At 52.3% G+C, this 25,984-nt stretch overlaps 1 protein-coding gene across 1 annotated transcript in view; it reads right to left on the minus strand.

The window, feature by feature from the left end:
• The window catches only part of MAP3K14 (mitogen-activated protein kinase kinase kinase 14), a 42,979-nt gene that overhangs the window by 2,538 nt on the left and 14,457 nt on the right, over positions 1-25,984 (minus strand). Inside the window, exons 2-14 of the mRNA XM_018065266.1 lie at positions 17,623-17,898; positions 16,428-16,497; positions 14,318-14,528; positions 13,603-14,214; positions 12,348-12,485; positions 6,590-6,719; positions 6,229-6,360; positions 5,664-5,768; positions 3,819-3,982; positions 3,161-3,311; positions 1,362-1,736; positions 1,100-1,206; positions 510-654 (exon numbers count right to left, since the gene is read on the minus strand). Of these exons, the coding sequence (XP_017920755.1) occupies positions 510-654; positions 1,100-1,206; positions 1,362-1,736; positions 3,161-3,311; positions 3,819-3,982; positions 5,664-5,768; positions 6,229-6,360; positions 6,590-6,719; positions 12,348-12,485; positions 13,603-14,214; positions 14,318-14,528; positions 16,428-16,497; positions 17,623-17,878 (2,596 nt within the window). The 5' untranslated portion in view covers positions 17,879-17,898. The remainder of the gene's footprint in view (positions 1-509; positions 655-1,099; positions 1,207-1,361; positions 1,737-3,160; positions 3,312-3,818; positions 3,983-5,663; positions 5,769-6,228; positions 6,361-6,589; positions 6,720-12,347; positions 12,486-13,602; positions 14,215-14,317; positions 14,529-16,427; positions 16,498-17,622; positions 17,899-25,984) is intronic.

The following is a 25,984-nucleotide window of genomic DNA, read 5'->3' on the forward strand; positions in this document are numbered from 1 at the left end:
TGTCTTTCTCATCTTCCGACTTCAAATCCCAGAGGAGGATCTCAGGAAACCTATTGCTAAGCTCTGTCTTTTTTCTTCTATTTTTTGGCCACACCCCATGGCATGTGGGATCTCAGTTTCCTGACCAGGAATTGAATTTGCACCTCCTGCATGGAAGGCAGTCTTAACCACTGGACCACTGGGCAAGTACCTCTTGCTGAGTTCTTGATTAAAATGCTCATGGGCTCCTGTTTTTCCCTTTCCCTTCAGAAGTTCACGTTTTTGACTCCAAGCCAGGAGAGACTGCTCTCTACCCACAGCTAGAGGCTTCTGGGACTCCATCAGCTGCCCATGAGGGACCATGGTCCTTCACTGCCCCGTAAGGAAAGGCTCTGAGTTTAGTTTACTCTAAACTGACTCAGTGGCCAGGCACTTCAAGTTCTGGGTGCCAGGTACCTTCCTCTTCTCCCGTCCCCACTGTGCCCTACCCTCAGACTCCCCAGTCCCAGGCAGAGATCAGGGGACTGTACCGTTGAAATAGCTTGGTGTGTCAGTGGGCCGCCCCCGGGCCAGCACCATGTTCCAGCTGGAGCTGCGGGCCTCCGCCTGGCTGCTCCACGAGTGCACGCCGGAACTCAGTGTGTCCCGTGAGCTCTGAGAAGCCTTGGACGGGTTCTAAAACGAGAGTGGGCACAGACTCAGGTCCCTGGGCTCAGGGAACCTTCTCTGGCCTTGGTCTGCTTTGGCGAGGAAGTGCTCCTGGCTTGGGCTGGAGTGTGGCTCTACTGGTCACTACTGGGACTCAGCACGGGGCTGAATTCTTGAGGGGCCCGGGCTGGAGGAAGGTGACGATTATTCTCTATGGGGACTAAAGCCCAGCCTTTCCACTCACTATCTTAGTCGCCAAACCAGTCCTGCATTCCCAGGTATGCTGGAGATGGACTGTTTCATTCTGAGAAACCAGGACCCCCCAGCCCCAACGAGGACCCCTCCCGTAAGAAAGGGGCGACCCTATCACCTGCCCTTTACCCTCTACCTGCACTAAACACCTCCACAGGGTGGACACAAAGCCACCAGCCCTGTGCCCAGGCTCCTGGTCCATGGCCCACGGCCCACTCACCTTCTCACTGTCGTCTGACAGGGAGAGGCTGTCGACGCTGAGGCACGAGAGGATCTGCTCCTGCTCCTCCAGGGAGAATGGCTGGGACAGGCTGTTCAGAAATAACTCTGCAGAGAGAAGCAGAAAATGACTGTGAAGGACCGGGAGGGGTCTGGGCTCACTGCACGGATCGCTGAGCCCAGGGTGGGGGCTGGCTATGGAGAGGATGAAGCCAAGGCCTTGGGGCAGGGTCCAGGGCCCTGGAGGCCGCAGCTGCCCATACCTATCTCCAGCTGCTGTAGCTCCTGCTCAGGAAAGGTTGCCTTTCGCTCAGGTGAGCTGGGGTTCCTGGCGGGGGCCGGATCCAGGGAGGACAGGGGCAATGGATCCCATGTCCCAGACTCCTCCTTGCCCCAGTGCAGGCTGGGCGACTTGCTCTGCTCTGGGGGGTCTGGAGGTGGAGGAGGCTGGAGCTTAGGGGCCCCGCCTGCTGCGTCCTTAGCCGGCTGCAGCCCCGGGGCCCCTGGTGAGAGCTCCCCTGGCGGGGCATGCAGGGTCTGGTGAGGGTGGCCTTGGCTTGGCGGTGGGTGGGCTTGGAGTGGCAGTGGATGTCTTGGTTCTTTGTACTCTCCTCTCCAGGGACTCCTCAGACCTCCCACTACAAAACAGAGAGGACACGCGGTGAGGAGGGAACGGGCCAGGCCGGGTGGCCTTTTCTGAGCAGAGAAGCACCAGAAGTGGGCAGGGAGGGTGGTCCCTTGCCCAGCCAGGACATGATTTCAGAGGGCACTGCGTGGTCTTCACAGGAGGCTTCTTTCTTAAGGTGGGTCCTCTCACAAAAATAGAACAATATTTCTTTTATTCCATTTTCCTTCCAGGTAACAGTTGGAAATTTAAAAATTATAGAATTGGCTCCAGAGAAGGACTTTGTTAATATTAATAGTATTATAAAGGGAAGATTTAAAAATAGCTCTGGGGTAATGCCCACGCATAGCTTCCAGGAGAATGGGCCTCGCTGACCCTCTGCGTCTTACCCTTCCCTTCCCGACAGTCAGTGCTTCCTGAGGGGGCACTATCTCTCTGGAGTGGAGGGGGGCAGTTCAGCCATTATAAATGGGCGGGCCATTATAACGACCATCTACGTTTGGGGTGGGGGCCATGCAAGGTGTCTCTCCTGTTTCACTCAATCCCTATTTGTTCTCCTCACCACTGCCTTTCAAGTCCTGCCACTTCCCTCCCTTGCACCCCACTGATGTTCTATCTTCAGGAGACATCAAAAGTCCAATATGTCACTTTAGGTCTCACTGAATTCTTGCTAAGTGTGTGTTGTTTTTATCGATTTTTAATTTACACAAACGGCACTGTATTCTAGGCCTTGCTCTCTTGGTCCCTGCTTCACCAGGCACTATAGTTTTAAGATCCAGCCAGGTTGCCCTGTGAACACCGAGGTGCTTCTACTGCTGTGGGTGCTGTGTGGAGCATCCCATACCCCACCCCACCCCATCCCACTCCCACCACTGGCCTCTTCATGTTCCCAAGGAGGGACACCCAACTGCGCCCATCTCCCCTCCCACAAATGACACTCTAATGTACATCCCCAGGTGTGTCCCTCATGGATCTGGGCAGAGTTTCTTTGGTGGTGTGCCCGGAGTAGGGTGCAGGGTCCCAGGTCTGCAGACATCTGTCTGAGTGCGGCCAGGTGCCCTCCAGCAGAGCCTACGGGCCACTGTCCCATATCCCCACCCATAGTTGGCACCGCCAGCTTTCTGACTTTCTCCCACACAGATGGCTAGAAAGTGATACCTGGCTTTATTTCACATTCTCTGATACTAATGAGTTCAAGCCCCCTTTATATGTTGTGACCTCATTCCCCCATCTCCTGAGCATGGCCTCTGCATCAAGGTACAGTACTAAGTACTTGGACTCATGTGACCTCAGTCTTCCTAACAGGCCTGAGGTTGGTGCCATGCCCACGCTCTAGATGGGGAAGCCAAGGCTCTTGAGATGTTGAGTATCTTGTTCTTGACCACCATACGACCCCACCGGCTCTCTCTCTCCCCGCAGCCAGTGCGGGGCTCTTACCGTGCTGCAGCGCCAGGCTGACCTTCCCCCCCAGCTCCACTGCAGATGCTCGGTGGACCGGCTCTTTCCTGAGCCCCTCCTGGATGGCCTGGGCCGTGAGCGGGGCACAGGAGGCCGGGATCTCCCTCACAGGTGGAGGCTCACTGGCAATCTGGGGGTCAAAAGGCAACATATGAGACTCGCCTCCCCATCACTTCCTGCGCCTCACTTCCTTTTCTTGCTGCTCCCCACTCTCCCCTGTCCTGCTGTGCTGGGGTCAGTCAAAAGGACTAGAGTGGCCTGGTCTAGAGTGAGGGCTGGGACTTTTCCGAGAAGAAGGGGAAAGGGGCTTAGGTAGGACAGAACAGAGCAGGAGGTGAGGCGCCCATACCCCCCAGGCACCCACGACCCCCACAACCCTCAGGAGGACAGGTGGGGGTGGCCTGGGGTGTGGACACAAGAGAGCCCTGAACCATGAACTCAAGAAGACCCTTCACCCAGCATCTGCCCTCGGACCCTCAAATTTGGGTAGCCAAGAATTTAAGTCAGGATCCCACATCTCTGATGAGGCCCTTGCTTTCTCCTGCTTGCCACTCAAGGGTGGCCAACACGGGAGGCGCCACCAAGCCTGCAGCCTGGGCCCCTGGCCCTGCTGGCCGCCCCAGGCGCTCTCACGGACCTTGAGGCAGAGCGGTCCTCGGAAGTATTGGGTCCAGGGGTGGCAGCCGTTGAGCATGTGCAGCATCATACAGCAGCTGCTCCAGACGTCCACCTTGGCGTCGCAGGGCTTGCCCATCACCACCTCTGGCGCCATGTGGGTCTCTGTACCGGGGATGTAGTCCCCTGCGGAGGTGAGGTGAGGCAGAAAAGGCAACTGTGAGCTCTGATGGGCGGAAGCCTCGGCTATGACCACCCCAGTCAGCTCCTGATATACCTCGACTCTGTCTCAAAGTACTGTAAGTAGAGAGAAAGTCTCCAGATCCAACTTGCTGGGGATAAGCCAAGGTGGGGATTGTACTGGGGACGGGAACAAAGAATATGTCATCTAACACACGGGCTCTGGACGTCTGCGGTGGTCCAGTGGTTGTCTGCCTACCAGTGCACGGGGCACGGTTCGATCCCCAGTCCAGGAAGATTCCATATACCATGGAGCAACTAAGCCTGTGCACCACGATTATAGAAGCCTGCACTTCAGAGCCTGCGCTCCGCAACAAGAGCTGTCACCACAGTGGGAAGCCCAGCCCGCGCACAGCTAAGAAGAGAGACCCCGGCTTATCGCAAATGGAGAAAGTCTATGCAGTGATGAAGACCCAGCACAGCCAAAAATAAATAAATAAGTTAATTAAAAAACCCACTGGCGCTGCCATTTGGATCAAACTCTCAAAATGCCTTCTAAAAGGGGGGAGGGATTAATAGTATGATGTTCCTGAAATTTTAGTAACTTTAAAAAAAAAAGGAAAAAAAAACTTATATGCATAAAAGATTAGAAAGACTGATGCCAGATGTGAATACTGTTATTTTTCTGGTGGTTTGTGTTTCTTATTTTTGTTTAGCTCTACTTTCTGTGAAAGATATTAGAAAAGATATTTTTATAATAAGATATATATGTATATATTATATAATATATTAAAGTTAATATATGATATCAATATATATAATATATATGATATAAAAGATATTTTATAACACTATAGTTATTTCAAAGTGGAAAGCAGGTATCTGTGTTCAAATTACATCTCCAGAATTATCAAGAGTCCTTTGACAACAAAGAATCACTTCTCAAAGATTGCTTTTCCTTTGGTCAAAATGAAATAATTTTATGCTAAAGCTATAAATAAAAAGCAGGGCACAAAACTGTGTTATGATGACCTTAACTATATACAGAAAAGTACCCAAAAAATTATGAATAAGGAAAGACCTGGAGGGAATTATCTAAAATATTCATGATTATCTCTCTGGGCAAGAGGAATGGTAAGAACTTTTCCTCCCCTTCCAAACCACTTAACACTGTAGTTATCCAATATTTTACTGTGGACACGGATTCTTTTAATAATCAGAAAAATATAAGTTAAAAACAGGCATTTCTCCAGCTACAAAGCCTAGGCCCCTTGGTCAGCCATCTCATTCTGCTTTGTAAAACCGAGTTCTCAGAGGCGAGGGAGGGCTGAGCTCACAGGCTGGGAGCCCAGCTCCCCCGTAAAGGCTGGTCAAGGGGCCTGGAGCCCTGGGGGTTCGGAGACAGCAGACCTTGGACCTTGGCTGCGGCACCCAGCTTCTTTTGTTCCCTCCTCTGTGTAACAAAAAACATCAGAAGCAAGCACCTGACATGCATGATTGCATTTAAGCTTAACAACAAAAGCCTCATAACCCAGGGTGGTTGTGGGGCTGAAGAATCTTCATGGACATAAAGTGCTCACCTCTCTGACTGCCATTAAGGAAGGTACAGGAGAAGGCGCAGGGCTAATGCTTAGTGAAGGCTGCCCGGCTGTTATCTTTGGGGGAAGGGGTGGGGGGCAGGGCATACCTGTGAGCAAAGACTTCCCCAGGCCATCGGGTTGAAGGCACACAGCGTGGCCAAAGTCGCAGAGGGCTGCGCGGCTCCCATCACTGGACAGGAGCACGTTGTCGGCTGCCAGGCCACCCCGGGGAAGAAGAGGAACAGGTGAGTCACCAAGGGCCCCGGCCCAATTTGAACCTCCGGCGGGGCAGTTTTCTGGCTGACCCTACGTGGCAGCTGCAGCTTCTGATTAGTTTCATTAGTCATGGAGGGAGGGGGGAGGCGGGGATCAGTTCAGGCTGGAGGCAGGCAGCAGGCAGGCTCTCAGAGGGTGAGGGGATATGGCCACTCAGCCTTGCTACCCTCCCCTCCCATGGTCACCAGTAAGCAGGAGCTTGATTAGTGTTCCCTGTGGGCATCAGCCACTGGAAGTCACAGTGCCAGGCTGAGGGCTGGGAGAACACATTCTGCCTTCCTGCTGGCTCAGCCCACCCACCTTGACGCAGGCACAGAAGATCTGGGAGGAAGCAGGCATGATGGGGCGAGGTAAGAGCCCAACAGGGACCAGGGCCACGGGTGCCCTGAGCCTTACCTTTCACATCTCCGTGTAGAATCCTGCGGGTATGGAGGTATTCCAGCCCTTCCAGCGCCTGGCCCAGGTAGTAAAGGGCCCGGTCCTCTGGCAGACAGCCTTTCTGTTTTATAAGCTGGCCTAGCGAACCACCTAGGAGATCAATGGCTGGTCTTTACATGGAGCTCTTCCAGGCCTCCAAGTCAGCCAAGGGCAAGAGACTTCAAACGGCAGGTGGTAGAAAGCAGGCCTTTCTTGCTGATGTCATGAGGTCAAGGGTTTAAAACTGGATTGACTGGGGACCAAGGTTAACCTGGGCAAGACTTGGAGAAACTCTTGGCTCTGACTCTGGAGGGAGAAAGAGTGGCCCCTGGCTCCTTACCTTCCAGCAGTTCCATGAAGATGTTGACCCAAGGCCCTTCCTTCACAGCTCCATACAAAGGGACGATTCTGGGGGAGGTCAATCCTGCACATGCCATCAACTCCTCGGCCCGAAATACTTCGACTCGCACCTGGAAGGGCCCAGAAGTGGGTGGGAGTCAAGCTGAAGGTCTGGGGCTGGTTCCCTGGGTTCCTATTTGGACCCTTGGAGCTCCCTACATGGAGACCATGGATGGGCCTGGTGATGATTCCGAGGCCAGGCAGGGCCCTGAAGGGCCTGCTGGACACTTAGAAACTAAAGCGTGAACCCTGGGGCGGTCAGGATCAATGCCTAGCACTTGACTAAAGTTCTGCAGTGCTGATGTTTATGGAAACAGTCACACAAAAACGACAGTCCTTACCCAGGCCCCTGGCATGCTGCTCACCCTCAGATCTGCTGAACACAGAACTTTCCTTCCCCCAGCTCAAATGTCCGGACAGTTTCTAGGTTATGGGACCTTTTGTTTATCAACATCCACGTCTTAAGATGCTTCTGTAGCCAGAGCTGGGACAGCCAAGATTCTGGCTCTGTCAGTGCCTCTGGATCCTCAGCATCCTTCTCAGCACTTAGTATTCGCTGATAATTGTTTGCCTTTCCCCCTGAGGGCTAAAATGTCCATGTAGATGCAACAGTGCTTGTTTATTCTGTTTGCAGCTGTTTCCCCAGGATCTGGGCATAGGAGAGGATTCTCCTACGGGGAGGGGCTTGGCCCAGGCCCCGCCTGCAATGGACTGGCAGGCTGGGGACCACCCACTCCTCTGCAGGGACCAGCGTGGCATGGAGGGAAGAAATAGGCCTTGGATATAAGCATCCTGGGCTGAGACCCTGGCTCGGCAGTTTCCAAAGGTGGATCACTTCCTCAAGCCATGTGTGAATGGTGGGGGCAGTGGCCTCTGCTCCTGTGTAGGGTAGGGGTTTGGAGGGGTGATAACCAGCACTAGGCCTCAGTGGGTGCTCAGGTATGGTAGCTCCTGCCTCCTCCCTCCAGCTCAAATGAGAGCCGCTTAATAAATGCTTATACTTCCTATAATAGAGACTTGTTTTTCCTTCCGGCTGCAGTTGGCTTGCCTGTTATCCCCGAGAAGTGCCACCAGGGGGCGGGAGTGGTAACAACACTAGCCAGGAAGCAGTCGGTCAGGGTCTGGCAGTCTTCTTCGGAGACCTGCTGACTTGTGCGGCTTTTGGACTTTTGCCTATCAGTGGAAAATGTCTCTCTTCTGATTACTTGCAGAATATCTGGTTGATCATCTTGCACGAACTTTGACTCTCTGTCAGTGTTTCCAGCTCTGAACCTGAATTGGAACTAATTTGTCGACAGGACTTGTATTAGCAAACGTCTTTCACCCTATTGCTCCCAAACTGTGAGGTTAAGCGCGAACCACAGAGAGCTCACAAGGGGAACAGTGATGGTGACATCTGGGAACACCACCTAGACTACTAGCCTGAGATAGTTCGGTTTCCATGGCTGCACTGCATTCTTTTGAGGATGTATCTTTATGAAGGTAGGTTTTTGGAGGCTGCTGTGACAAAAAGGTTCTTTAGGGGGATAGTGTGGAGCAGGATGTGAAGGGGATGGTGTCCAGCGATTTCAAAGGTGGAGAAGTTGTGCGTGCCCAACAGGATATACATTCCGTTAGTAATTATGGTTGTTTAAGAAGGAAATTTATCTTTCCATTTATGGGTGTTGTTATGCAAAGGGTTATTAGATTGTTAGGATAAAGACTTATTACTTGACCCAATTATTTAACAGATGAAACTTGCTTTAGTCTGGGGCACCTTGGAAAAATGACATGAAGGGCTGTGAACCAAGGAAGTCTGGAAGCTTAGGCTTTAATTCTGAAGAAATCCGTAAGTCTTTCAGAGTACCCCAGTGATATTAAAACCCTTCCCAACCATTCTGATCAAAGGGAGTTGGAAGGGACACTTCAAAATACAAGGTGTGTTAGAAGTCTGGGGCAGCTCCAGGGAGAGCAGGTTGAAAGGATGCTCTCAAGGGAGAAAGGTTGCCCTTCTAATCCAGGCCAGCTGCCCATCTGGCCACCTTTTTCTCTCTGGACTTCAGTGTCCTCATCTGTACAGTGAGGGCTGGACTCTGATGAGTATGTTAATGAGAATTAATATTTAATGCCCACTTAACAGATTCCAGGGACTGTGCTCAGAACTTTATTCATCGTTTGCATCTTACAATAGACTCGGAGGTGATATCATCTCATTTTATAGACAAAGAAGCTGAAGATCAGACCGGTGACCTGCTCAAGGTCACGGGATATGAAGGGGCAGAGCTGGGGTCTCAGGCGGGGGTAAGCCTCACTCCAGAGCTGCCAGCTCCATACCTTGCTGAAGGCCGTTTTCCAGGGGTATTAGCTTTTACATCCTGGACATTTTTTACTGAAGTTCAAGAGCATGCATGCCCAGGTGGAAGAATGGTCAGCAATCACCTAACTGCCAAATCCACAGGCCATTTCCCTCTGCTTAACTGCCCGCACGCTTTATACCAGGGGTCCCTCTTTCCTTCTTGGAACACTCCCTCTTGTTTTCTTTAGTATTCATATCCATTTTATTTCACCAGTAAATATAAGGGAATAAAAGCAATTCTACAAGTTCTTTTAAAGATCTCAGGAACAATAATAGGTGAGAGGCATATAGTTTGGTCCTTTATTTCCTCATCATCATGGAGACAGTCTCCTCTTGGTCCTTGTGCTGATTTCCTCAACACTCATCCTGGCTGACTTTACCCACGTGCCCGGCTGATGGCTGCTTCTACCACCTTTCCACCATGTAAGTGTCCACCCCTGTTACAATCCGAGCTCCTTCAGGTCAGGCGTGTGGACCCCACACCTCTGTCCCCAGCCCGGGCCTAGCATCTGGCACAGAGCAGGGGCTTGGTAACAACAGCTGGCTGGACTTGGCCAAAGCCACTCTAACCCAGATCAGGGCAGAGCAACAGGAGGCTCCTAGAACTCCACGCTCCAGCCAGACATGCTGAAATGAACTGTTCTTAACCCTCTTTGGGCCACAGGCCCCTGTGAAAATCTGGTGAATAAAAAATGTGTGTGGGTCCACCCACACCACGGGTGGAATACAATTCCAGGAGTTTGTGACTCTTATGAATGAACCGACTAGGATTAGAACTTCCACACTGACTGTTAAAAAGCACTAGATGGGTGTCTATTACCAGTGAGGAAATCTGTCCATGATCCACTGCTGCATGGAAATACATGGTACAGAACAAGTGAGCGCAACCTCATTTTAATAAAAGTCATAACTACATGTTTATATATGCATATCAAAGGGTGGTTACCTCAGAAGAGGACTGGGGGACAGAGAGACTTGGTTTTGGGGGTATCATTATTTTATAATGAGTCTCTATTAATTTGAAAGCAAAAGTAAGATCAAACAAAATCTTAAAAAACCCCAAAACTGGACATTAAAGCCTGGGTGTGCAACCAATTAGCATCTGACCTGGGGCCAGCAGGGTGCTGACATCATCATGTGATGCTCCACATCCTGGATCCTCCCTGGGGAGCATCAGAGGGCGTGCAGACTTGCTCTGACCCTGTGTGCACTTTGACCTGTGATCCCTGGCCCTCACCTTCCACCCCTACCCTCCTGGCAGAGATCTGTTTCTCAGATCTTCCAGCTAAAAATGCTAAAGGAAACCTTCCTTACTCCCCTTCCCTGGAGAGAAAGGAGGGGGGGAGGTTCTGCCTGACCAAAGGCAGCTGTGGGCCACCCAAAGCCAACCCTGCTGAGGTCCTGGACTGGGGGGAGGCAGAGGTCCAAGGGGCCGGCTCTGGGGGGCTTGAGCAGCAGGTCTGGGCCTGGCAAGTCCGCACATTGTGCTTGGAGCTTGTCTGGCTGCCCTGGGGAGGTGAGGAGTGGAGTCCCTGTCCTCTTCTACTATATTAGGGTTGTTTACCTTGTTGCCTGGGACTCTGAGAACCTCAGCAGCGCAACAGCTGAGAAGCCTGGTGACTAAGCTCCCCAGCACAGGCGTTCATCTCCAGGATACTTCACACTCTCTTGCCCTCCTCCCACCCGCCTCTCAGGAGGGACAGCTGAGCCTTCTCTGGTGGCCTGGGGAGGGGACTGCAGCTGAGGAGGTCAGGCACGTGGCCCTGGCATCCTAGCGGGAGATGATGACCCATGCTGGCAAGAACTAAGCACGTGCTTTGGTCAGTGGTGGGGTGGGCAGGGGTGGAGCTGGCTTGTTTGACACAGTGTGTCTGAAGTTTGGGGTAATACCTAAGGATAGTCCCCTCTCTCAACCCACTGCCCGAGGCCCAGACTCTCCAGCTATAACACCTGGTCACGCACCAGCCATGGAAGCCAGCCCTGTTCACATCACAATCCCCTCACCCCTTAAAGTCGCAGGCACCCAAGACAGTGGCGCCAGCAGTGTCCACTCTGTGTGGGGCCTGAGCAGGCTGGACCTGCCTTTTCTGGCTATTTGGCCCCCTTCCTTTGGGGAATCAGAGTGTCTTGAAAAAAAGCCATCTGGAACCAAGGTCCATCTTTGAATTAGCTTATTTCACGCTGCCCATGGGCCAAGGAAATGGCCTGTGGAAATGTTTCTGATTTCCACCTTAGGAAGTCTTTGGGGCTAGCCCTTATTCTTAGCTGAATTTAAGGTCAAGGGCAAGGTGGCTTCCAATTAAGGTGAGGGGAAGAGTCGGGGTAGGAGAAAGGATACCTGAAGGAGAGGAGGGCTGACACCCTCCAAGGTTTGCTGGGCCTGGACAGTGTGATTTGACAGAAGGAGGCCTCAGGCCTAGGCCCGGCTGTGGGGCTGTGGGCTAGGTGCAGGCCCTCTCTGGCCTCCAGTCCTAACATCACAGAGAGGAGGGAGTGGGAGACGTGACTCCGGCCTCTGCCTCTAATTCAAACCCTAGAAGCGCGAGTCTTCCTCCCCTGCCCTTTCTCGATGAGAGGGTCAAAGCCAAACTCCGTAGTTGGGTAAACCTGTGTGCTTGGTCACTTGTTGTGTCCGACTCTCTGTGACCCCATTGTCCATGGGGTTCTCCAGGCAAGAATGCTGGAGTGGGTTGCCATTTCCTTCTCCAGTGATAAGTATGAAGTGAGTGAATTGAAGTTGCTCAGTCGTGTCTGACTCTTTGCGACCCCATGGCCTGCAGCCTACCAGGCTCCTCCGTGCATGGGATTCTCCAGGCAAGAGTACAGGGGTGGGGTGCCATTTACCTGGGGCTCTCACTAAGTCTCATTGCCTCCTATTGTCCATCTCCCAGGACTGATTACATCCAGTCAACAGGAGGCAGAGTCAGATCTGGCTCCCAAAGGGCTCCTGTCAGGGGGCTTCTCTTAGGGAGGCTCCTGTTAGGGGGAGACTGTGCTCTCGCCATTACCTTGCTATCCGCTGTGAAGTTTAAGAGTTTCAGCTCAGTATGAATTTCGTGACAATCCAATCATCTTCCCGGTTTTGACTTGCCCAAGGGGCCTGGCATCAGAAGGGGCCCAGGCTGCACACACAGCCTCACGCTCCCTCTCACATACACATGCACCAAGTGCGGCTCCCAGGCGGGGACATGTGACCGGGACTGTCTCCCCTTCCAGTGCCAGCTGACCCAGGACAGCCAGGATAGCCAGGCTCCGTTAAAGAGAGTCAGACCCATGGTCACCCTGTGACTAACCCTGAAAGAAGGCAGAGGGAAGGCGATGGGCCTCTGGCCCCTGCCCTCCTCAGCCTCGGAGCCCAGCATACCTTTTTGACGGCACACTGGAAGCCGGTCTGCTTGTCCTCCATCCTGTGGACCTCTCCAAAGGAGCCTCTGCCCAGGCAGGGCTGGCGCGTGGCCCAGTGGACCTCCTCTCGGTACTCATAATCCACCGGCTTGAGTTTCTGGGGTTGGCAGGAGAGAGAGGCCGGTTTCAGTGGCCAGGGCAGTGGAGGGATGAAGGTTACAGTGAGGAAGGCTTGCCAGCTGGTGGCCCATGCCAGGCTGCTGGGCTGAGCTGAGCCCTCACAACAGAAGACACCAACTGGTCTCAGGCGGGGCTTGGGGTCAGCGGAGGGTGGGGTGAGGTGGGGGGGACAGGACTACCAGAGAGGGGGTGATAGGCGAAGGCAAAGGAGAGCTTCACGATCTGCCTGAGGCAAGCTGATCCTTGCAATGAAAAAACCTCCTCCCCAGATTTGTGGTTGTGGGACAGAAATGAAATTGTCAACGACCTTGATGTGAAAACACATGACTTCAGCTAAAAGGTAAAAGAAAGGGAAGGACAACGAAGAGGGGCAGAAGACAAGGGATAATGTCAGAGATGGATGGGATTAACATCCAGAAATCTAAGTTTGGGAAAATCATGTAATGTTACAAAGCTATCCAGTAAACTAGAGAGGGAGAAACAAAGCTATGACAAACCTAGACGGCATATTAAAAAGCAGAGACACCACTTTGCCGACAAAGACCTATATAGTCAAAGCAATGGTTTTTCCAGTGGTCATGTACGGATGTGAGAGCTGGACCATGAAGAAGGCAGAGAGCCGAAGAATTGATACTTTCAAATTGTGGTGTTGGAGAAGACTTTTGTGAGTCTTTTGGACAAGCAAGGAGATCAAACCAGTCAATACCAGTAAATCAACCCTGAATATTCATTGGAAGGACTGATGCTGAAGCTCCAATACTTTGGCCACCTGATGCAAAGAACTGACCCATTAGAAAAGACCCTGATGCTGGCAAAGATTGAGGGCAGGAGGAGAAGGGGATGACAGAGCGTGAGATGGTTGGAGGGCATCACTGACTCAATGAACATGAGTTTGAGCAAACTCTGGGAGATGGTGAAGGACAGGGAAGCCTGGTGTGCTGCAGTCAAGGGGTCACAAAGAGTCAGACACGACTTAGTGACTGAACAACAAGAGGAGGAAGGTGAAGGAAAGGGGGAAGTGAAGATGGGCGGCCTGGAGGCGGAGGTGGAGGGGGTGGTGATGGCATGTGTCTGTGTGTTTGGGGACTACTTGCCTCAATGAGTAGGACCCCCTCGCTGTCCTCAGTTTCGGGGCTGGGCGCCTGGGGCCTGGAGCCCCCCACTGACCAGGTCTTGGCCAGGCTGGCCAGGCTGTGGGGCTGGCCGGAGCTCACGCTGCCTTGCAGGGCATGTACCAGGTACTCCTCCACGGACAGCTTGTCCCTTGAGCCACGAGACGGGCAGCTGGGCTGCAGGTGAGGGCGGGGCAGGGGCTGCTGGCTGTCTACACAGGCCAGTCTGCCCAGGTGAGGGCCGGGCAGGGGCTGCTGGTCGTCTACACAGTTTGCCAGTTTGCCAAGGAAGAAGGACTCGAGCGGGTGAGGCTTCCAGGGCTGGAGTGGGTGGAATGGGAAGGGGTGAGGCAGCCTGCTGTAGGGGAAAGGCTGGGGCAGGGGGCCGGCGTCCTGTGGGTGGTGGACCTTCCACACGTGGTTCAGACACTGCAGGGGGCTGATCAGTTTGTGGAGTTCTGGTCGAGGCAGCGCTGGCCGCAGGCCCTCCCCGAGCTTCTTAAACCAGAGCTGACCAAGGTCTGGCTCCTTCAGAGGCTTGGTGAACTGCGGCACATTTCTAACATACGGAGGACCCAGTGGAGACTCATCCTCCTGCAGGGGAAACACAGTGTTAGGACACGGAGCTGCGGTCAGGGTGCAGGCCTTCTGCAGGCCCTGAGCCGGACATGGGGGTTGGGGTGGGGGGAGGCCTCACCTGCACCGGGACTGTGCAGCTCTCCTGCTCGGGGGTCCTGGGGAGGGGTTTGGCCAAGGCTACCCCCGCCTGAGCAGGGGACTTGGAGCTCTTCTTCTTGCGTTTCTTCCGGGCTTTGCTGCGGCGCTTCCCCTTCCAGCACACACGGGCCATTTTGCCCTCAGTCGAGTGGGCCACATTGTTGGGGATCTGATCAAGACTCTCGGACTGGCTGTCAGACAGACACAGACATGGCGTTTGGGTGTGAGGAGGTGTAGGTAACTCTGCGACGGACTCACAGAGACCCGAGGTCACATCCCAGCTTAGTCAGGACTTGTGGGAATGGGGGACAGTTGCTGAGCCCCAAGGACGGTCCAGGTCCTCACTGGTAAAGAGGAGGTAGTCTTTTCTGCCAGGCGGCGTGGGGATGGGGTTTAAATGAAACAGCTCATTTAAAAAGGCGACCTGGGGGGCTTCCCTGGTGGTTGAGTGGTGTACAGTCCACCTGCTGGTGCGGGAGATGTGGGTTTGATCCCTGGTCTGGGGGGATCCCACGTGTTACGGTGCAACTATGGAGCAACTACAGAGCCTGCCCTCTGGAGCCCGGGAACCGCAGCTACTGAGCCCACACACCACGACCACTGAAGCCCTAGCGCCCTAGAGCCCGTGCTCCACAGCAGGAGAAGCTGCTGCAACGAGAAGCCTGCGCATTGCAACTAGAGAGTAGCCCCCTGCTTGCTGCAACTAGAGAAAAGGCCGTGTAGCATCGAAGACTCAGCACAGCCAAAAATAAATAAATAATAATTTAAAATAAAAAGGCTACCTCGGTGCCTGGTCCCAAGATAAGCCTCTGATAAACAGTGGTTATTACTAAGGTGAGAGGCTGCACATTGCTCTTTTGATGTGGATAGAGAAAGACTAGGGGGACTGCCCATGGAGAGGGCCCAGAAGGGGGCATGTGGCTCAGAAGGCCACACCCCATGGCAGGCCTTCTCAGCTCTGTGTTGGTTTCTGTGGCCTCTGGAGCAAGGACAGTTGATGTTGGTCACCTCCACTCCCACCAGCCCTGGGCCACCGGGCTCCGCCAGGAATGTGTGGAGTGGCATAAACAGACACCTTGCCCAGGCTGGTGCCCGGGTACCAGGGGAGCCCACCCTGCTCTGACAGCTGGAGGCTGAGCATCACCGTGGGCTCTAACTCGGCTCTCGCAACCTCTGGATATCAAGGTCCTGGTGGTCCTTCTGAAAGGGCTGCTGCCAAACGGCTGTGGAGCCAACCACGGCCTCAGCTGCTCTCCCATGGCCTCGTCTCCTGCCCGAGGCCAGAGAGGGAGGCCGACTTGCCCCAGTTCTGGGGATTGCTAGAGGCCTGGGGGTTTCTCAGGCAGCAGAAAGAAGTGAGTCCAACAGAAACCTCCAACCCTGGGTCAAAAGGCATCGGGCTGGCATAAGGAATCTGATCAAATGGTTCAGGCCTGAACCATTTCTTGGTTCAAGGCCAGGTGCCCTCCTAAAACCTTTTCATCACTAGTGGTTCCCAAACTCCAGTGATAAAGGAAGTCTGCCTGGGGAGAGAGGAGGACCTATGTCCAGGTTTGACCTCCAGTTGCCAAGAACCAGTCTTCGGGGCTGGGGAACCTCACTGGGGAGCCTCACTCAGCCTCCTTTCCACAGGGCCAGGTGAGCTGTGAGTCTGCCCCTGCCTGTTTCCAAGTCCTCATCCCTCCCTGGGTGTGTCTCACAGAGGGAAGGACATGGGAGGTTTCTCCCCGAGTAGCTTCTCTGGGCCTGCACTTGTGGTCACGCACCAGTGGCAAGGTGCCTCCTGTTCCCAGCACCTCCCTACTGATGGGAACTGAGGGGAGCATCAAGGGCTCCACGGAGAATACAAATAAAACGTCAAGCTGATATGACCCAGAGGCAGTCATCCACACTCTGGGAGCAGCTTTTGAAAAGCTTATTTGGCTGGGAGAGCGGCTCAGCCAGGAAGCCTGGGTGGGTTCCAAGAGCCGAACCACAGGTGCTGAAGGCGGGAGCCAGGGGTCATTCGGGAGCGGCTGGGGTGAGCAGCTGGGGTGGGGACGCCGCTGCTGTGTCAGCTCGGGGCGCCCCACTCAGGCTGACTGCCTTACCTGTACTGTTTCGAGCCAGCGATGAAGATCCGTTCTGAAAAGGTGGGGCTGAACTCTTGGCTGTTCTCACCTTTTAATTAAAGGAAAAGGGGTTGGACGAGCAGAAAGGAGAAAGAGGAGGATTCGGCACTTAGGAGAGCAGCACTTTGCAGATGCCTTCCTGGCCACTCCTCTCTCCCGTGGCTTACCACCTCTCATGGTGACCTCACTCTGCCCTCCCAGCCTGGGGGTCAAGGGCACTGGGCGTGCCTACAACATGGGATCATTTAAGGGCACCCACCCCACTTCACACACTGTGAGGTGTAAGTGAGACGGTCCATATAAAACACTCGACCCGGTGCCTGGCACATGGCTCAGTATATACTATTACATACGTGTGTGGGTTGAACTACCATAACCATGCCACTCTGCTTCAATTTTTATTGTCTCATCTCTCGTCAAAGACGAGCCAGAAGGAAGCAGAAGATGCGGGGGAAGGATGGATGTACGTGGGAAAATACCGTCACCAGCGGTTGGTCTCACCAGGCTCTACCCCAGAGACTTCCTGGGGTGGAAGGAAGGTGTGGGGAGGGAGGGGACTCCTGGCCCTACCCACCCCCTTGGGAGTTTCTCAGGCTCTGGCAGCAGAGCCATCTCTGAGCCATCTTGAGGTCTTGTGAGCGGAAGCAGAAGGACCAGACCGGACCTCAGCCTGCTCTGCAGGCCTGAGGGCAGGTGTTCATCCTTTGGGGTGGGGGCCGCCTTGAGGTGGAAGTGGTGAAGAGCCTAAGGCCCCAGAGCAGCTTTCCGGGAGACCTGGCCTTTCCTGTCTGGGCCTCTCCAGAGATGCTCAGGCTGCCTGAGGTCCCAGCAGAAGGCAGAGGGCCTGCCTGATGACCCTGCAGACTCCCCGGCACCTTGGAGCCCATGTACCCCTGCCTCCCAGCTACCTTCCCCTGCTTTGGTCACCATGGGCAACGCCTCCCTCCCTGCGTGTCCCTCCCTGGCACTGTCCTAGCTCCCATGTCACACTGATTCCTGGCTTAACCCCCAGTCCTATCTTGTGAGCGTCTCCTATGGTGGTCACCCTGACCTCCCTCTTCCACAAGGGGACCCTGAGCCCAGCCCTACCCGTGGCCAACCACCCTTGTCCAAATGCTGTGCCCACTCTCTCTCTCTGCAATCCCCACCCTGCCCTGAAGCCCGGGGCTCTTACACTCAGCCTGGGCGATGATGGAGATGGCAGCTGGCCCAGCCTCGGAGCCGTCCTTGGCTGTGCCTTTGGTGATCACGTCGTTCAGGATCTCCCACTTCCCGCAGAACACGGGGCTCTTCTCCACGGCCTCCAGCTTGTGGACGGAGCTCTGTTTCTTCCCCATCACCTGTGTCTTCTCCTTGGCTTTGGCGAACTCCTTCTGCTGCCCGACCGTGGAGCCGGGGGCGCCTGGGCAGGCCATTTCCATCACTGCCATCTCCCAGGCTCACGCTCACCCTGCGAGAGAGACAACACGCAAAGCAGGTCACCCCTAGATCCCAGGGCAGGCTGCAGTGGGAGGAGAAAAGCAGGGGGCAGAGAGGCTTTGCCCTCTCAGGCCACATGTATTTATCCTCCAAATGATCCAAATGGCAACCTCGCCACAGTCTCATGTGGGGTGAGCCCCCCTGGCCCTACCAGCTCTTCCCCTCCACTTCACAAGAACTCTAGTCCGCCTCCTCTGGGACAGCTGTGGATCAATGCCTGGGTTGGTTCTTTCTTGCCTTTGTAAATAATGGCTGAGTTGTCTTCTGCTGTTTGTTTTGTGGTGAACTTTGCTTCCGCAGAACAGGGTGGTGGATCCCATACTCCAAAGCTATTAGTCACCTCACCGATTCTGCACAAGCCTTGCCTTCTTAGATACGTGCCTGTGCCACCCATTGAGGGCTTTTCTCCAAGCGGAGAGAATCGAGGTTTGGTTTTGTTCCCAAGTTACAGGTAGAGGTATGCGTGTACATATGTGAGTGCATATGATGTGTGTATATATATAGATGTGTGTGTCTATTTAAATATACACACATTATATAGAGACACATATGAAATCCTGTAAAACCTAAAAACTATGCAAGCAGCAACACCAGAACTTGGCTCCTTCCCTGAGCTGCATCTGTTTGTGGCTTTCCAGAAGGGACTGACATGCTTCCCTCTGTAATGTCCAAACTCACTTGCTGAAAACCTCTTTCGGGTATCGTTTTTCTTTCAGGCAACATTAGTAATGGAATTTCTATTACAGCCCACGCACCCCACCACCAACTGACACCTCTAGAAATATGAGGACAAAGCACAAGAATTCATCTCTCTCCAGGCTCCGTCTCCCCCAGCTCTGCATTCCCACAGAGCCAGATGGGAGAGAGAAAGTACTGTTGTGACAATCTGTGCAAAGAGCACGCAGGCTGGAGTGGTCACAAAAGAGAACAGCGCTGCCCTGAGATTGTTTGCAGTTGGGAAGTTTTTTAAAGACTGGGGCTCTGAACTCCCAAGGGCAGTGCCCTACTGGGTCATGACTTGTTTGCGACAAAGCCTAAGAAGGCACTGATTGCAGACACTTTCATAAATGCTCTTTGATAGCAGGTTGGTCCTCAGGCTGCTGCTAACAGATGAGGTCTTCTCTGTGGTAGCTCCATTCATCCTGAATCACGCCTCCGTCTGCTCTTGAGGGATGAAGACAGACCGCGGGAAGCCAGGCCTCTATACCTCTGCCCTTTTGCCTGATGAGGCTGGAAGCTTCCAAGAGACTGTGGGACACTGGGAAACTCTAGGCTGAAACCTCCTGCCTACAGCATCTGCCTCACCACAGCAGACACGAAAGGCTGAGGCAGCTTGACTGGGGTGTGGGGGTGGGGGAAGATTTGTCGGTTGCTATGAATTTGATGCCCACATTTCTGCCTTCAGGGGCTTGCTAGCTTTGAACTCAGAGTGGTTCCAGCTTTCAGCCTGGATGCCGGTGTGGTCCTGCAGGCTGGATGCTCAGGCGGCTGAATGGGTGGCCTCACTGTTTCTTGATGACCTTAAGCCTGAGGGGTGCTCTGACTTCAATTAGGTGAAAGCCGTCCAAGGCTGGCTGTTCTACTTGTAAGGGTACTTTCATCCCACTCCACACCTCTGCAGCCCCTGTCCATCTCCAAAAGGCCTTGATCCAGGGCCTAGAGTAGGGCCTACCTCTCTCAGCCTCTTTATAAGAGAAACAAGATCTTACAAACAGACCCCCAGTGCTCCAAACCTAACAATATTAGAGGTATGCCTACATGGACATTGCTTCAATCTCCTCATTTTTATGGAGGCCTAATTAGGCGGAGACTTGCCGGAGATCACCAGTCTGCATGGGGCTGTGTGGAGCCGGGCCTATTGGGCTGTGCTGTCCACTCCCCAGTCCCTGGGCTGCAGGCAAGGGGGGATGTCATGGGCCTCCCTGGGCAGAAGGCTCCTGAGGGCAGAGGTGGTGTCCCTGGTGTGCAGCAGAGCAGGGCACAGGGGGTGCTGGCTGCAGGAGGGAATTGAGGATGATGCCGGGAACCTTAGGATGAAGAGAGAGTTTCACCGGGCGGCGAGAGGAATGGCCAGTGGTCAGTCTTGTTCTGAGGCACCCTGCTGTTTAGAGCCGAGCTGCACTCGGGCTCACGTGGCCTTTCCTGCCTGACATGGCTCACCCGGAGCTGGCGCTCCTCCAGACAGGCTGTGGGGCGCCCCTCCTCCACGAGCTGTCCTTTCACCTTGGTGGCTGGGTGGGCAGCTGGCCAGGGGCCCTGGTCTTTCCTCTGTGAGCACTCTAGGCGCCCCATCCCAGAGAAACCGAGGCCAAGGCAGCCGAGGTCGGGGCTGCCTCCTCTGCAGTGCCCTGATGACTCACCCGGCAGCCTGACAGGCAGAGAGAGGAACAAGGGAGCCTGAGAAGCTAACCCAGCAGCTGGCTGCTGAACCTGTGAAGGGCACGGGGAAAACAGGCTGCCCCTCGCCTCCCGGGGGCGCGAAATCACAGCCCGGGAGTTGCACAGCTTCTCCTGTGTCTGCCTTTCTGGTGCCACATGACCATGACTCAGACTCTCATCGACTGTCTCCAAGTTCAAGAGGCTATTCTCAGGACACCGGCCGGACAGCAGCGCTCGACATATATACACGCTCGCTTCCTCACTCCCTCCCCACTTCCACGTGGGTTCTGATCGACAAAAAGTGGGGTTCTGCACTAAGCCTGGGACTGCTGGTTGGGTGGGCCTGCCCAGCTCTGGGCTTTGGGCCCCGGCTTGCTGCCCCAGCCTGGAGCCCTGCAGCTCTGCCCCTTCTCTCGCTCCTGCAGCTCGCGGGAAGTGAGGACTAAGTGGGAGCCTGCTGTGTTTCTGCCTTTGAAGGCAAGTCAAAATCCTGATCCATTACTCAGCTGGACGCTCTCCACAGCTCCACTCAGGCCTTAGATGCACTCTTCCCTCCGCTCCACGTGTCAGAGCTGAGGATGTGAGCAGCGGCAACAGCCACACCCGCTCAGCTCACTCACAAGGCCATGAACACACAAGGGGAAGGGAAAGGGGCAGAATTAAGTCAGTATTCTTGTAGGGCCTGATCCACGTACACGGCCTGTCCTCTCTTCTGTGGGGCTTCCATGACCCCCCGGAGGGGCCTGGGGGTAGGAATGATGGGGAGAGCACCAGGTCAACCCCTGGGCAGGTGTGTGTGACACACCTGCGGTGGACAAGGCTCCTGGGCTCCAGCTCCGTTCCCTCTCCAGCTTAGTAAAGATCTGTCCAAGCTGAGGAGTTCTCAACGTGGGTTCAAGGATGGCTTCAGGGAGGTCTGGGAACCCTAGGAACTTTATTGGTGTTTCTCCAGGGAAGAGGTCCATAGGTTTCATCACATTTCCCAAGGGTCTGACATTCCTCAGAATGTTGTTTTAGTCTCCCCAGAAGACCAAGGCCAAGGCTAAACGGCTGATTCTGGCTCAATTCTTCTATGCCAAGGAAGAGCTCACTAAGGCAGCGCTATCCTACCTAAGTTACAATAACTAGATGGGCTCTCAAACGTACTTGCCCTAGGTCTACTGAGTCAGTCACTGGGCATTAGGCCCAGAATCTGTACTTCTGACAAGTTCTCTGGATGACTCTAATGCCCAGTGGCCAGGGACTGCCATCCGACCCCTGCTCTATACTGTCAGGCTGCACTGTCAATACGGCAGCCACTGGCCACATGGCTATTTACATTTATTTTACTTTTCTATTTCCCTTTTACTTTGTATTGCAGGCTTTCCTGGTGGCTCAGATGGTAAAGAATCTGCCTGCAATGTAGGAAACCTGGGTTTGATCCCTGGATGGGAAAGATCCCCTGGAGAAGAGAATGGCAACCCACTCCAGTATTCTTGCCTAGGGAATCCTATGGACAGAGGAGCATGGAGGGCTCTTTGTATTGGAGTACAGCTGATTACCAGTGTTGTGATAGTTTCACATAGACAGCAAAGGGACTCAGCCACGCATATACATGTATCCATTCTCCCCCAAACTCCTTTCCCATTCCGGCTGTCACACAGCATTGAGCAGAGTTCCCTGTGCTGTACGGTAGGTGACATTCAAATCAATTCACTTAAAATAAACTTTAAAAATCAGTTCTTCAGTTATCCTAGCTACCATATAGTAGCGTTCACACAGAATACCTCTATCACTGTAGAAAGTGCTATTAGACAGCTCCTGCCTGAGACCATTTCAGCAATGCTTTCTCTGACAGCGTACTTTCTCTTCCTAGGATTCTGGGATGGGGATAGGGTTTAGATGAAATGATTGCTTGATTAAACTGGGAGGCACAGAGTAATGTTTAAAATTTTGATCTTCAGTGGTGGTGACCTTTCTAAAATGTATCATATTTCAGTTCCCTGTTTTAGTAAGGACAGTAAAAAACAGCAGGTTGGGGACCAGAAGATACGAGTTCTAGCTGTGGAGGCTTTTTATTAAAAAGCAACAGGATCATTTTTATTAAAAGAAATCATACCTCAACCTTCACAATATAAAAGACCTGGAAACGGGCAACTGACACGTAACTCAAATTAGAGAAAGCTGCTCTGCTGAAGGTGGGCAAGGGCCCCACACACTCAGCTTGCCTCTGTCCACCAAGGACCTCTCCAACATCCTAGGTCTTCAAGGAAAAGAGTTTGAAAACTACTGACCTAGGAAATCATTTGAGGTTCCTTCTAGTTCCCCAAATGCCACTGACTTGTCAGGGTTTTTGAAGGCTAGAGGACTTCAATTCAGAATGATAGTTAATATTTCCTAAGCACCGTCATTACTAGTGTCAATTTCAGAATGAAAACTCAGGTTTAGAGAAGTTCGGTAGCCTGCCAAAACAGTCACACGGTGACAAACTGCAGAGGTGCAGCTGCACTCGCAGTGCTGCCTCTCCAGTTAGCTTGCTTGGCCAGGAGACGATGCTGAATCAAAGTTCATTCCCTTACCCGTGACCAAGCTCATGAGTACCATCACTGAGACAATGGGACTTCTCTGTTTCAGCACCATACAGCCAGCCCATCAAGCCTCACCTAAGGCATTCAACACTTTAAGCCTTGGTTTGCTGTATGTCAAACAGAAATATAGGGCCATGTACAAAATGTCCACTGAGGGGCCAGAGCAGACCAGGGCAAATCCCTCTCATGATATTTCATCTGGAAGCAAAAACTTGTCCTTCTCTGAATGCCCAGAGGAGACAAATAGCAGAAGTAGAATGACTCAACTTCCTTAATAAGATATTAGTTGAAAACCAATCTCCTTCTGCTGCTTCCTCTTTTAAGCCTTCAGCTTGCCTGGCTACTAGGCCACACTGGGCCAGCCTCTGCCTATCAAGAACAAGGGGTGTGCAGGAAGGGGAACCAAGGGCAAGTGCTGGGCAGAGTGAGCTGGCCAAGCAAAACACCCATCTGGCCAGGCGGACCCAGAGATCCCCATGCATCCCCCAGGCCCCCTTCCTGCCCTGCCGACCCTCTCCAAGCCCCTGCCCTCAGTCACTGTTTCAGTCGCAATGGTCCTTTCACTTGCCTGAGCAGCAATGGGTAAGCTTTGGTTTTTTCCCTCTGCTCACTTTGCTCTTCTGTAAAGAGTGTCTCCTTCCTTTATCACTGCTATCTGTCCAGATCTCACCTGTCTTTTATAACCTGTCTCCTCAATGAAGCCTTTGCTAGCATGCTCCTGCATTCACGCACCAGATAATCAATGAGAGCCTCCTAAGTGCCAAGGGCTGTAACAGTCACCACCATTCATTAAAGGTCTCTGTGCTGGGCATGTGTTAGGTGCTTTATTCATGTTATTGATGAACAACCACCCTGCAGGGTTGATGATATTTTTCATATGAAACTAAGGCTCTGAGAGGTAAGTTACCTGCAGAAACAAATGAGGCCCAATTTATACAACTAGAGCATCAACGTGTTTTTAAAGCTAAAACTAGGACACTCCGGGCCCTTCCCTGGGAACCTAAGCATCCTCATTTCCTTTCCAGGATAAAAACGTGTTGGCAAAGGCACCTGGAACTCTAGGAATTGAGCAATATTACTACCCATGTCCATATTACTACTCCTGTTTTACCCGCAGGGTCTGCTCACTGTTGGTAATAATTTCTTAGCCTGTGTAGGCAGGAAGCACAAGAACTAAAAATGAGGGATCTCATCACTAAGGGCTGGCTCAGCAGTAAACTGGTCAAACTTCTGGTGGAGTTACACCAGTTCCTGGGAATGTTACCATTTTTGACTAGTTAAGTTTTAACAGGTCATTTCATTTTCTTAAAACGATTAAAAAAAAAAAACAAACTCACACAATACATGCACAAAAGAACAAGCGTTCCAGGAAAGATAGTACCACCTTCACTGAAAGAAGCACTGAAGGATGTGCTTTTGGAAGCAGAAAAGTAAATCAGAGTAGAATGGGATGCAAGAAACAATGGTAGGCACAGAAATTGATATGATGTTGGTTGATTTAATCAACAATTGAATGTTTAAAAAAAAATCAGTTTAAACCACTTTAAAACATTAAGTTTTAGGGAATTTCCTGGTGGTCCAGAAGTTAGGACCCAGTGCTTTCACTGTCACAGCCCAGGTTCAATCCCTGGTCAAAGAACCAAGGTCCTACAAGCTGCAAGGCAAAAAAAAAAAAAAAAAAAAATTTTTTTTTTAAAAAACACATTAACGTCTCTCTAGTTCTATTTACTTCAACACAAAACATTAAGTTTTAGATAAAACAGATAAGAAAGAAGGGTGGGGTGGGTTGTCCAGTGGATAGAGCGATATGAGCTTTGCTATTTTGTGAAAGTTACATATGAATATTTTACATTTCATCAGAAAAAAACTATAAGTACGTATGTTAAAATTTAAGAGTAACTAACTATAAGAATAGTAATACAAGTCAGTTTCCAAAGCAAAAGTGTAAAGAAGGAAAAATAGAAAGCTTGTTCACTCTAACAAAAGGCAGGGAGAGAAGGAAAAAAGAAGCAAAGAAAAAGGACAGTAAGTATAAAATGAGAACACAAGTTATGGTGGCAAAAATAAGCCAAAGTATCAATACGTCATTAATCACAATACACACAAATAGATGAAGACTGCTTCACATTAAAAGTCAGACAATCAGGATTTTAAAAGATCCAGCTAGATGCTAACTAAAAGAGACAAAACAAAATTATACAGAAAGATTGCGAACAAAGGATGAAAAGAGATATGCCAGGCCAATACTCACTAAAACATGTATTATTAATAGCAGACAAAATACTTAAAACAGAAAGATATAACAATCACTTATATGCCCACAAGAAAGCACCTCTAAATCCAGAAGCAGGTTGAAGCTTTCTGGATGAGGAAGGTCTTGCCTTTAGAGTGTCCTGTCACATTGCAGAGAATTGCAGGATCTTCTAACACAGCGTTCTTTGAACATGTACTGGTCTGCTGGGTATAGAGCCAGTGCTGAGTGCGGGGTGTATGCTGAGGAAGAAGACACAGCCCCTTGAGGAGCTTACAGTCTCCTGGGGAAAGAGACAAGTAGCTCCTTACAATACAGCGATGCGATGACGGGGACGGACACACCGAGATGCAGTGGGAAGACATGGACAGACAGCTAGCCCCGCCTGTTGGAGATCAGGAAAGGCTTCCTAAAGCAGGGGACACCCGGAGTGGGTCTCAAGGGTTGAGCAAGAAGTTCTCAAGAAAAAGGAGTGGGTGTTCCAAGCAGGAGACGGGGGGTCTGATCCCTGAGTCAGGAAGATCCCGTGGAGAAGGAAATGGCAACCCACTCCAGTATTCTTGCTTTGGAAATCCCATGGACAGAGGAGTCTGGTGGGCTACAGTCCATGGGGGTCACAAAGAGATAGACATGTCTGAGTGACTAAACATTCCAAATTGAGGGGGCGGCAAAAGTTAAGGAACAAAATGAGTCTCTGTAGGAATTAACAGCTTGAGGTTGCTGGTGAGCAAAGCTTGTCAGCAGCTGCAGGAGATGAGGCTGCAGATGGAGTTCAGGTACCAGACCATGGGACTGTGCTTGATCCTGATCCACCCCCAGGGGTGAAACTCTCAGCAGAGCAAGAGGAGTCTAATTCAGGG

This window comes from Capra hircus, chromosome 19 (genome assembly GCF_001704415.2).
Source record: "Capra hircus breed San Clemente chromosome 19, ASM170441v1, whole genome shotgun sequence".
NCBI lineage: Eukaryota > Metazoa > Chordata > Mammalia > Artiodactyla > Bovidae > Capra > Capra hircus.